At 44.0% G+C, this 12,247-nt stretch overlaps 1 protein-coding gene across 5 annotated transcripts in view; it reads left to right on the forward strand.

Moving 5' to 3' along the window:
* The window catches only part of KIAA1549L (KIAA1549 like), a 674,355-nt gene that overhangs the window by 597,299 nt on the left and 64,809 nt on the right, over window positions 1-12,247 (forward strand). For all 5 annotated transcript variants that reach the window (XM_086955871.1, XM_086955872.1, XM_086955873.1 and 2 more), the window contains one exon: window positions 9,844-9,976. In XM_086955871.1, coding sequence (XP_086811997.1) covers window positions 9,844-9,976 — 133 coding nt within the window. The remainder of the gene's footprint in view (window positions 1-9,843; window positions 9,977-12,247) is intronic.

The raw sequence follows: 12,247 nt of genomic DNA on the forward strand, positions 1-12,247 counted from the left end.
GTGGATGTGGTGGTGGTGGATGTGGTGGATGTGGCGGTGGATGTGGAGGTGATGGTGGATGTGATGGTGGATGTGGTGGTGGTGGATGTGATGGTGGATGTGGTGGTGATGGTGGTTGTGGTGGTGGATGTGGTGGATGTGGTGGTGGATGCGGTGGTGGATGTGGCGGTGGATGTCATGGTGGATGTGTGCCTAGAAGCGCTATACCTCCCATCATATAGGTCAACATGTTGCTGCAATGGTGATAAATAGCACGTTCTAGTCTGCTCTACCTGCATGTATGGTTCATCCCATTGAATTTTTCATTAATATATGTTTTATTTTTTTTTAAAAACAATTAAACCAAGACCAGGGTGCAATGTGTTAAATGTGCATAACGGCACAATCACATTACAGAGGCCATGTGACTTTTAGAGACACGTTTCCCTGTGTAACAGTCCTTGCAATGTGCAATCTGAGACAGAAAACTATTTTTCCCATGTCAATTCTGCTGTACCGTTGTAAAAAAATGGACTTTGACACTGTAGTCATAAATGTGTGAAGGTAGTGCGTTTTAAGTTCCGCTGTTTCAAAAAATGTGTATCATGGAACCAAATTTATTTCACTGCAACGACAGACAACGGGTCGATCTATCGACAGACAATAGTATGTAATTGACGTGGGTAAACGTGGCTGGTCGTCGCCTTTTTTACATGCATCTCCATGTAGAATTAAGAAAATGATATCACCTGGGAGGCACACCACTCTCCAACCGAGGATTACATACGTTCAGACCATCTGGTAGAAGGCGCTATATAAATGCAGCAAATCACCAAACCTTCCTCAAAGCACATGGGAAGCATAAAGAGCACGAGCTGTTCGCCCTTCCCCCTTCAAGCAGGACTAGCGACCAGAGCCTCCCTCGAGGCACTTTACTTTACACTCACATCTCAAGAACATGATTGAATGTATTCAGATAAGATGCTCGGGTGGTGATAGGCAGATGAATCACACCTCGCACCGCTGGGCAGGGCGCCTGTCATCAAATGCGACATGGCGGGCAGGGGAGGGGGCGGAGCGGGGGAGAGGGTTTTAAGCTGCTGGGGCCTTTGAAGTGATGCTAAGCTTCACTTCAAAGGTGTGGGAGGAGTGCGGCTGAGGGAACAGACGGCGATTTGGTGATGTGCACGCGCATTGACCTAAAAGCCACGGGCACAGCACCAAATCGCCAAGTTGGGTAAAGTCTGTTTAAGCCCCTATAGAGCTTCGCCAGCTATGCGCATGCGCACAGCAGGCGAGCCCTAAAAACGAACAGTATGCTTTCATGCAAAGCGTAGATTTGAGCGTAGATTTGAGGACCAGACCACACCCAAACTAGCAGCGTCCCTAGAGATAGGTAACTGCCGCGTCCGCTGCACATGCGCATCAGGGTCAACCTAGGTACTGTTGAGGGCGCCAAGACTAGTGCGCTGACCCCAGCAAGAAGTTCTTGCCGCTCCCGGAAGCCCTCCGAACAAACGGCACTTGCTGCGTTGGACCGGGCCCAGGGAGAAAGACAGGTAGGAGCTTTACATGTGTAAAGTGCAAGTTAAAATCCAATTTTAAAAATTAACACAAGCGAGTGGCAGTAATATAAAAGCGAACAGTATGCTTTCATGCAGAGCGTAGGTTTGAGGACCAGCACACCGCAACTAGCAGCGTCCCCAGAGATAGGTAACTCCTGCGTCCGTTGTGCGTGCGCATCAGGGTCAACCTAAGTACTGTTGGGGGCACCAAGACTTGTGCGCTGACCCCAGCAAGAGGTTGTTGCCGCTCCCGGAAGCCCCCCGAACAAACGGCACTTGCCACGTCAGACCGGGGCCAGGGAGAAAGACAGGTAGGAGCTTTACATGTGCAAAGTGCAAGTTAAAATCCAATTTTAAGAAATTAATACAATTGAGTGGCAGTAATATAAAAATTAACAGTATGCTTTCAAGCAGAGCCTAGATTTGAGGACCAGCACACCGCAACTAGCAGCTTCCCCAAAGATAGGTAGACAGGCAGAATCGTCATCTTAACCAGATTCACTCTTCTAAAGATTGTCAATGGCAGATGAGACCAACTTAGTAATAACTTACAAAATTCCTTATTTGTATTTTTATTTGTATCAAAATGTATAAGGCGCGCTGTAACCCTACGGGCATCCTGGCGCTAAGATACAAGTAAAATGCTAGCGGGTAGGCTACGGGGACTGAACCGGCTGATTATGCTCTAGGGAAGAGCCAGGTCTTAACTTTCTTTCGAAACAACAATAAGTCCTGTGTTTGCCTCAGTTCCAAGTGAAGTCTATTCCAAAGGCGGGCAGGTGCCACGCCGAACGCTCTTCCCCCCATTGTAGATCTCTTGATCCTCGGGATAATTGCAAGATTGGCTGACGAGGAACGTAGGCTGCGTGCCGGTGCATACCATCCGAACCTACCCTGAAGCTGTTTGGTCCCAAGTCCATGCAGCGCTTTAAACACAATACACAGAGACTTGAATAGTATCCTTTGGGTCACCGGAAGCCAGTGTAGTTCTGCTAACGCCTGATATGTTGATGACCGACGTGTTCTTGACAGTGCAAGCTTTGCTGCTGCCGCCTGGATTCTCTGGAGCCTTGTGATCAAGTATTTCGGGGACTCCAGTAGCAAGGCATTAGAGTAATTGAGATGGTGCAGGATGACACTCCTAATCACTCTACCTCTGGCCTGACAAGGTAGTAATGGCAACACCTTCTGAAGTCCTCTAATGAGAGTGTAACAGTTTCCGACCAGTTTATTGACGTGAGATTCCCGGTTCAGTTTATTATTGAAGCTGACCCCAGATTACGTACTGTACTCACGGGTTCCAAAGTGACATCTGTGGGGATAGGCCAGAAGTCAGATGGTAAAACTGATGGCACTCTGCCCTCTCCACAGTGCAGAATCTCCGTTTTGTCGTTATTACATTGCAATGAATTGTTTCTTAGCCAATTCACCATTTCCCGCATACATTTGTGAAATGTTTCTTGGGAGTCAGAATGGTCGCCTTCCAAGAACACTATCAATTGTGTTTCATCAGCATAGTTGACTACACTAATATTATGGGCTTTGATAACGTCCAGGACCGGCCACATATAGACATTGAATAAAATGGGGCGAATAGAAGACCCCGAGGTACCCCGTGCTCATTATTGACAAATTCAGATTGAAAAGGAGGGAGGGTTATGGGCTGCTGTCTTGCAGCCAGACATGATTGAACCCAGCTCAAAGCCATATCCACCACCCCCATTTCTTCCAGCCTTGCAAGTAGGATGGCATGGTTCACCAGGTCGAATGCGGTGAATAGGTCCAAAAGAATCAGAGTTGCTGATTGTCCCCTGTCTGCATGCATTCGAAGATTATCCAACACGGTTACCAGTGCTGCCTCCATCCCATGACCTGGGCGGAAACCATATTGCTCCTCCTCCAGCATATTATTAGCCTCCAGGAAGAGGGAAAGTGTCCGGCTCACCAGGCGCTCCACTATCTTTACTGGGTATGGTAGGAGAAGATTGGTCTATAGTTTTTAGGGCAATTTGGGTCCAATGAAGATTTTTTGAGGAAGGGTGTTATTATTGCCTGCTTCCAGCAGGGTGGTACCACCCCACTACTGAGAGACTGATCACACAACTGGCGTAGTACTGGAAAGACCTCAGAGTCTAGCATTTTGGTGGATAGGATCCAGCGGTGAGCCTGAGGAGACCCCCAAGGCCACCCTGACAAACTCTTCTTCTGAGGGCAGTTCAAAGTGGTCCAGGGTGGTCCCCTGCTTCAAAGGCCTGTACCTATTAACCCTGGCTCCATTTGTATTTGAAGTTACTCTTTCATTCCTTTCACTTGTTCCCGGTAAGACATGTGATTTCAGTCCTTCCACAATCTTGCTTATCTTCTCCTGAAAGAAGGATGCCAGGCCATCGCATAGCTCTTGTGATGGCACAATCTTATTATTTTTGCATTCGGGGGTGGCCATGTCTCACACTATTTTAAAGATACATTTGGTACTGTCGGGTGACGTCAAGATAAGATCTGCAAAATATTCAGCTTTGGCAATTGCTATTTCTTTTTTATACTTAGCTAATTTATCCTGCCAGATAGCTTTTTCATTCTCAACATAATGTTTTCTCCATTGTCTTTCTGCCTGCTTGCAGTCCAGCTTATACTTCCTTAAATCATCAATATAACATGGAGCAGAGGGTCTTCCTGTGTCCTGATGTTCTTAAGAGGGGCAAACTGATAGATTTTACTAGTTAATGGGTCTAGTCCTCCTAACAAGAGTCACTCTAAATTTGACCTAGTAATGATCAGACCATCCCATTTGTAAGATTTTGTCCATTAAAATCAAGTTTTCCCCTGAGAAGACCAGATCTAATACATGCCCTTCTCTATGAGTCGATTCTGAGACCCAATGCAGCAGATTCATATTTGCACAGGACTGAATAAGATTGTTGTAAGCTATATCCATTTCCCTGTTAGACCATAAGTTAAAGTCTCCCAGTATTGACAGTCTATGATGGGTGAGAGCCATATTACTGATCACATCAATCAGCTTCTGCTGTTGTTGTACCTTAGCTGCCCTCAGAGATCTACAGCAGACCATGCCAGTCGGGACATGCCCCGTCCGGTCTTTTACAGAAAAGCCTAATATTTCCATGCATGCAACCTTGTCTATGTCTAAACGGACAATGTCCCAAGAATCCTTAAAGATGATCCCCGTCCCGCCAACTCTACCACTAGACCTGGGTATATAAAATGCTTTCTACCCTACTGGGCATGCTAGTCCCAGCTCAAGGTCGAGCCATGCCTCAGTTCATGTCTCTTGTCATAAACAGAGCGTCCAGATTGTTCATTTCTAACAGGAGTTGGATCTCCGTAGAGTGTTTGGGAAGTGACCTCACATTAAGAAGGTCACATTTCAGCATGTCCATTTTTAGGAAATCAAGGGCTGCCCCCACTAAATTTTCCAATATGGGTTAGCTAAATCTGTTACCCTGCTTACCTATGTCACGTAGTTGCTCCACAGTATATCTATAACTGGGAGCGTCCACAATCATAGTGCAAAAACAGGCAGCATGGCTGGTACTGTGCGCGGACGGTGCGCGGACCGGCACAGACGAGCTTGCCTTCGGCGCGCCATTGACGCGCCCGCTGCGCAGTCGCTCCAGTATGACGCTATATAGATGACACTAAGCAACAACTAGAGCGCTATCCCCCATGGCACGATGGGTCCACTCTAACAGGTGGGCACCGCCAGGGTTTAAATGCGCTTTTGTTTGATTTGTACAGTTAAAACATGTATCATTATTTTCGGATCTTTTGTTTAAAAATTAGGCAGGTTCACCCTAAATTTGTTAAAAACCGTGAAGGTGCTGGTACAGCCTACTAATGTGCAAATTCGCAAATAAAATAGACGTTCTGTGCTACAGCCCCCCAATCAAGCAAGTTTCCAGTATCTAATTCTTACTGGCCTTTTGAAAATTTACTTCTGGGATTTTCTCTACATTTTGTGTAATTTTAATACCTAGATATCTCATTTCCCTTTTACTGCAATTGTGCTGTAAGTTAGTATTCCAGGCCATTATTACCCAGTTTTTTATATATCTCAGAGGGAAGACCCTCCAGACCTGCTGCTTTATCTGATTTCCCTACCATGTTTGACTTTCTGATCTCGATTTCTGACATAGTGATGTTTATAGCATCTCAATTAGCTTCGCTAACTGAACGGGGAACATTCTGACCCATCCAACCTGTCACCTCTTCCTCCGTTGTTACCAAATGTTCATGATATAAATTCTTGAAATGGTTTAAAAAGGCCTGTTATATTCCCACCCTAGATGTAATGAAAGTTTCCTGACACCTCACACTTAACCTCCTTTATGAAGCATCTCGCCTGATCGTTCTTCACTTTCCAGGCTAATAACTTTCCACATCCTTCTCCATATTCAAAATGGGAAAGTTTACTTGCTTGCCTTCTTTTTTGTAATCTTTCTTCAACTACCCCTGCGAGATCCAACTTAAGGGCTTGAAGAGATGTTTGTATCGGTCCCTGCGCTACCCCACTCACTGATAACTGCTGCTCCAACCGTTGAATATCACACTCAATTTCAGCTAGCTCAGATCTATACTTTTTGCTTTTATATAATTGGATAGAAGCTATCTCCCCCCCAACATTTAATTGATCTGTGGGGAGAACATATCAGCCACGGGGCTCCCGGGGTCGTAAGCTTTGTTTCACCCCCGCTAGGCCATTATGATATTTTTCAGGAAAAGAATGCTCATGTCTGCGCAGTTTGACGGGTAGTGCCTCTCCTTATTTTTGCCTCGTTCTGCTGGATTGTCTGGGGCATTTGGTCCATTTTCAGTGAAGGAAGAAATTCTCACTAAGGCCCTAAAACTGAAAAGCCTAACTGTGGATGGCTTTAGTTTTGAGATAAGGTCTGATGTACCTCAGATCACGTCAAACAAACAATGGGAGTTAGGTAAATTGATTGACCCCTAAAGAAATTGGGTGCCACAACACAATTGAGATTTCCTGCTAGTTTGCATGTGATGTATAACAAACAAGATGCAGAATTTCCAACATGTTGAAGAAGTGGAAGAATTTATTAAGTCCATTTCTGATTCAGGGATAAGTTAAAGAGCTTTGGGGTGGTGGTAATTATTAATCTTCTCCCCCCTCATTCTCTATCCCTTTATAAGGTTTCCTTTCTTTCTTTTGGTTGTTTCCCTTTGTCTCTTTTCTTCTATTCTCTTGAGCAGATTAAGTTAAGTAAATTGCTCTAGTGGCTCAATTTGGTAAGATGTTAAGTTTTCTAATGACTCTGGGGTTTGCCCATAGGCCTAGGCCATGGAGGAAGACGGAGGGTTCTCTGGGGTGGGGGGTGTAGGGTGCACAGGAAGGGTTGGGTTCACTGGGTGGGGAGCAGTCAGAGAAAATATAAAAAAATGCCCTCTTCAACCAATTATGGACTCTGGTACCCCTTTATATTTATTTTATATTGTAAGGGATGAGTGGTGGCCAGAATGTGTGGATTAAGATCTTATCTTGGAATGTGAATGGGCTAAAAGTTAAGCACAGGAGAGAAAAGATCTTGCAATACTTAAAAGATGCCCTTGCCCAGATTATAATTCTCTAAGAAACTCACTTGACAAGTGTGGAAATGAGATAGATTTTTAAGTCTAAATGTTGGGTGCATGAGGTCATTTTCACCAATCAACAGTTAACTATCAAGGGGGTGGCAATACTGGTTCAACCAATAGAGGGAAACAGAGTGGATAAAGCAGGACGATGGGTTATTGCCAAACTAGGGTGTTACTATCAATTATATATGGTAGGCAGATACTATGGCCCAAATCTAGACGATACTGTTCAATTTAGTGGTTTGTTGACAAAGTTGCTAAATTTCCAAGACCCAATCATTTTAGCAGGGGAATTCACTATGGTGCTTGATGGGAATTTGGACCGATCTTCAAAGAGTAGGGCAGTAATATAGCCTTATAGCCTGCGGTAGTGGGCTATACTGGCTATTAAAGGCCCGCAACCGCGTTAAAGGGCGGAGCCAAAGGCGAGGGACTTTAACCAGGGACCGGGACTTTAATAGCCGGTATAGCCCTGCTACGAAGGGCTATAAGGCTATTAGAATACTCTGCCACTAAAGAGCAGAATTTTCTAACAAATAAAACAAAGGCCTCTCGAAGCTCGAGGGGATTTAAATCCCCTGGAGCTCCGAGAGGCCTTAGTAAAACATTGGAATGTTGCTCTGCGGGCCTTCACCTGCCCGTATAAGCACAGAGCACTCCATTGTCTACAATGGAGAGCTCAACATTCCAATGTTCTAATAAATAGCAAAATGCGGTCCTTAATATAAACTTCTATTAAGCAGTTAGGATGGTGTGACATATGGAGAGAGAAAATTGGTGTTTTGAAGAGCTTCACATTTAACAATAAAAATATGGTCATCAATCAAGAATCAAGGGGCATATTATCAAGGACCAGTGATAAAATTATTGCCGTTTTATCGGCAGGAAACTGCTGATAAAACGGCGATAATGGGCTTGATAATACGCCCTTGTTAATTCCCATAGAAGCCCAAGTTAACATCAGAATATGGGCTTCTATGGGAATTAACAAGGGCGTATTATCAAGCCCATTATCGCCGTTTTATCTGCAGTTTCCTGCCGATAAAACAGTGATAATTTTAACACCGGTCCTTGATAATATACCCCACACTTTTTTTTGATTAACCAAGAGTTAAAGGACCAGGTACAAGAAGTTAGGCATTTAGGAGCGCATCTGTCGGACCACTCTGTTGTAACCTTGGTTTAGCTCTATCCAAAATTACAGTACAGAGGAGATGGACAATGGATCGCACTATATTATCAAATGATACTGTAGTTGAGAAGTTAGGTATAGACTAGCAGGAATATTTTGTGGTTAACATGGATAGTTCCCCAGTGGGGTTGTCTGGGACCGCTTACAAGGCCTTTTTGAGGGATGGATTTTATGTGGTTTTAATGTAATGTTGTATTGTAATTTTGCGTTTTAATTAACTGAACAATAAACTCCTGCCTAGTACCAAGATACAGACTGGGTTGTCTTCTGTTATCCTAAGGGCCTAAAGTGCAAGAAAGACAACTTCACAGAAGAAACATCAGGCCAGTAGGAACTGGAAAATCTGGTTGAGGCCTGGTTAAAGATAGTGGTTAAACATATTGTTCTCAATGCCATGCGCTGGAATGCAGCACGCGGTGCTTTGCAGTTTGGACGCCTTAGGAGTGATCAGACCAGGGGGAAGATGTTGGGCAACCAGATCAGTTGGAGAGTATTTGTATTGACCAGTCTGTAAGGCTACTAACTATACCCCCACCATCTTGGGCTGACCAGGGTAACACAGTTTTCTGGTAAATTTTCGTTTTGTAGGCAAGAATGGCCTTTGACTTTAACCTATGTGTTTAACCACATAGGTTAACAGTAACATCAACAAGGTGATGAATTGAACGCTTGAATAATCTTAGACCCTGGCAATCTCTCGGGCTGCATCCCAGTCCATCGTTTTTCTCTCCCCATGCCACTTTAGTTTAAACCCAGTCATAAGTAAATCAGTCTTGATCCTGCTCCAATAGGGACAGTCCATCCCGACCTGCCAGGCCAGGTCCTCGCTGAAGCAGAACACAAGCAATCCGAGACCAATTTCACTCTGATTAGGGCTCATCAGTCGATAGTGTAACAGTGGCTTTTATATCCCTATTGCATTTTTTGACATTTTCTTTAGGAATTCATATCTCTTGATCCTTGTATCCAATTTGTATTTGTCTTTGTTTTTTCTCACTTATTAATCTTATCTTTTTTACTAAATGAGTTGAGGGATTTTACTGACTGAATGCCTAGTTTGGATGGTGATGCTTTAATACTTTGCTTGCATCTTCTCTGAAGAATAGCCTTTTACGTTGTGTCATAACTAACAGGAGTAATCCCGGATTTTCTCACTGAAACTGTACTTGCCTAAGAAGGCGCTGGTTTTCTGAATTTCTCTACCAGTTAAAATGCATGCTGTCACAGTACCCTTTGTTGATGGAATGCACATATATCCCATATTGCGTTTTTCATTATACTCCATGCATTGTTGGATAAAAACCCATATATTTTAATCAATTTGTATGCTGACTGCTTTAAACAAAGTTGCATTTTAACATCTTTCACATCTTAAAAATATTTTAAGAACTTTACATTTTTGGTGTTGGAAAGTATTAGAAATATGTCTATGGCATACCCAGCGTGTTGTATTACAAGCTCTTTCTAAACTATATTTTTCTGGTGATTTATTTCCAGGCAACCTCCCACAAAGAGCGTAGTATACAGAAGTAGACAGTCTCTTAACAGCCCAAGCCCGGGTGAAACCGAGATGGATCTTCTGGTTACCCGCGAGAGGCCAAGACGAGGAATCCGTAATAGTGGCTATGACGTAAGTTTATTAATGTTTGAATACACTACTCATTTGTTAAGGTTAGGGTGGATTTGAAGACAAGGAAGGAGTCTACTAGCAAGAAATCTTTAATACCATGTATGTAAAATGTAGTTAATTGCCATAACCAATTTTTTAGCTGAAGGTGCAGTCGGCATGTAATGCAGCAACCGAAAAGCCTCCCACACCCCAGCAACATATACATAACATATGATGCTCCCTCCGTTCTTTTGTGAAGTGTATGGCCTCACTGCTGCGGCTAATACGCACTAGAACATGAGACTTTATTTATTTATTTTGTATCTATTTATTTAATGCAATTTTATATAGTGCGAACATTACCCAAAGGTGTCAGAGTGCTTTACAAAAGAACCAGTTGCGTTACATAAGGACTTTGGATTACATGAGTTACATAAGAGATATAAACAGGAAAAAAAATACAAATGTACAAGTGGAGCGAAAAGAGGGAAAAATTGCAAATGTACAAGTTGTAGAGTCACTCAAGGAGGAGATACAAACAGATAACTTCTAAAATCTAAGACTGAGTATGAAAGGGTGAGATTGACTAATAGTGGACGTGGACCAGCCACGCCCCTATTACTTTATGAAAGGGAAAGTTCAATGGGACATCTTTAGTATGTTGTACTTGTATCATGCAGCCTGCACAGCACAGCTCTGACACTCCTGCAAACACTTTTGTAATGTGGAATCGCTAAGATATAGCTGAACCAGGCTCACCAGAAAGTATTTCTCACAATTACTATACGTGGTCATTGCCCCCTCTTGCATTCCTACGAGGTCTCCAAATGCAGATATCCAGCAGGACTTTGTCCATTTCACATAAAAGTTATGGGACTAGCCTAGGACTATATTAAGAGCAGAGTCCAGGGTAACCCACCAAGGGCAGCACCGTTTATTCCCAGCTTCGTGTTCTTTCCCTGACAAGTGTCAGTATTCCACTTGTGACACATCTAGTAATCCACTTGTTCACATCAAACTTGCTGTCCAGGGGAGACATGAAACATACAACAAGGCGATATCTAACAATGTTCCTTTCACATTTGTCAATGCACGCTGTAAGCTTTTAAGACGATCAAGATCAAAATGATGTGCTGGGACTGCTTTGACTTAATTTGTTGCATATCTACATGTTGATGCAGATGAACGATGCACACCTATCGGTGCTTGTAGAGATTGTTAGATTGGTCAAAAGAAATGTGATGAACATTGACAGGAGACTAAACGCTGTGCAAGGATATCGATTCACCAAAATGCCTAATTCAGTGTGTTAGACCTGGCATCTTTGGCGTGGTTTTCCCCTATTTTGTTGCCTCTACCTCCTGTATTTTTGATGCTGTGCTGGATTTCGTTTTTGCTGGTTTAGATGCTTTGGGCACTTTGCCACTGCTGTTCAGGGTCAAAGTGCAAGTGCTCCCTGTGTAAATTGTTGTTGTGATTGGTTATCCATGATTGGCATATTCGTGTCACCAAGAAGTGCCTAGTAAAGTGCACTGAGTGTGCCAGGGCTGGTGGTAACAAATGCTAAACAGGGGTAACAGTTAGAAAAAAGCGCACAGCAGGTATAGGTAAGTCTCAATTGCACAAATCTATAAATGGTGCTCCAGGAAAGAGCAGGATCGGTTACCACAACCCAGATTCAAACCACCAATTGGTGATTTAACAAAGCGAAAGGCAGGCCTCACTATCAAGGCCAGCAAATGCCAAATAGGGCAGGGGTCTGTGGTGTATTTGGGACACCAGGTGGGGAGCGGCCAGGTGGCGCCCGTACAGGTGAAGATTGATACCATTCTGGCTTGGGAACCCCCCAAGATCCAAAAAGAAGTGAGAGCCCTTTTAGGTCTCACCGGGTATTACAGACGGTTTGTCAAGGGATATGGCACCATCGTGGCTCCCTTGACAGAGCTGACTTCCAAGAAGCAGCTCAAAAAAGTGAATTGGACCGAGGCCTGTCAAACTGCTTTTGATGCCCTGAAGACTGTCATGTGCACAGCATCGGTGCTCAAGGCACCTGATTTCTCCAGTGAGTTTATAGTGCAGACAGACACTTCAGAGCATTGTATGGGAGCAGTACTCTCACAGATCAACGACAATGGTTGGGGCCAACCTGTAGCTTTCATTAGTAGAAGGCTACTCCCCAGGGAACAGAGGCGGAGTGCAATTGAAAGAGAAGCTTTTGCTGTGGTCTGGGCTCTGACGAAGCAAAGGCCCTACCTGTTTGGGACTCACTTCCGTGTCCAGGCAGACCACAGG

Source organism: Lissotriton vulgaris, chromosome 2_1 (genome assembly GCF_964263255.1).
Source record: "Lissotriton vulgaris chromosome 2_1, aLisVul1.2, whole genome shotgun sequence".
In the NCBI taxonomy this organism is placed as follows: Eukaryota; Metazoa; Chordata; class Amphibia; order Caudata; family Salamandridae; genus Lissotriton; species Lissotriton vulgaris.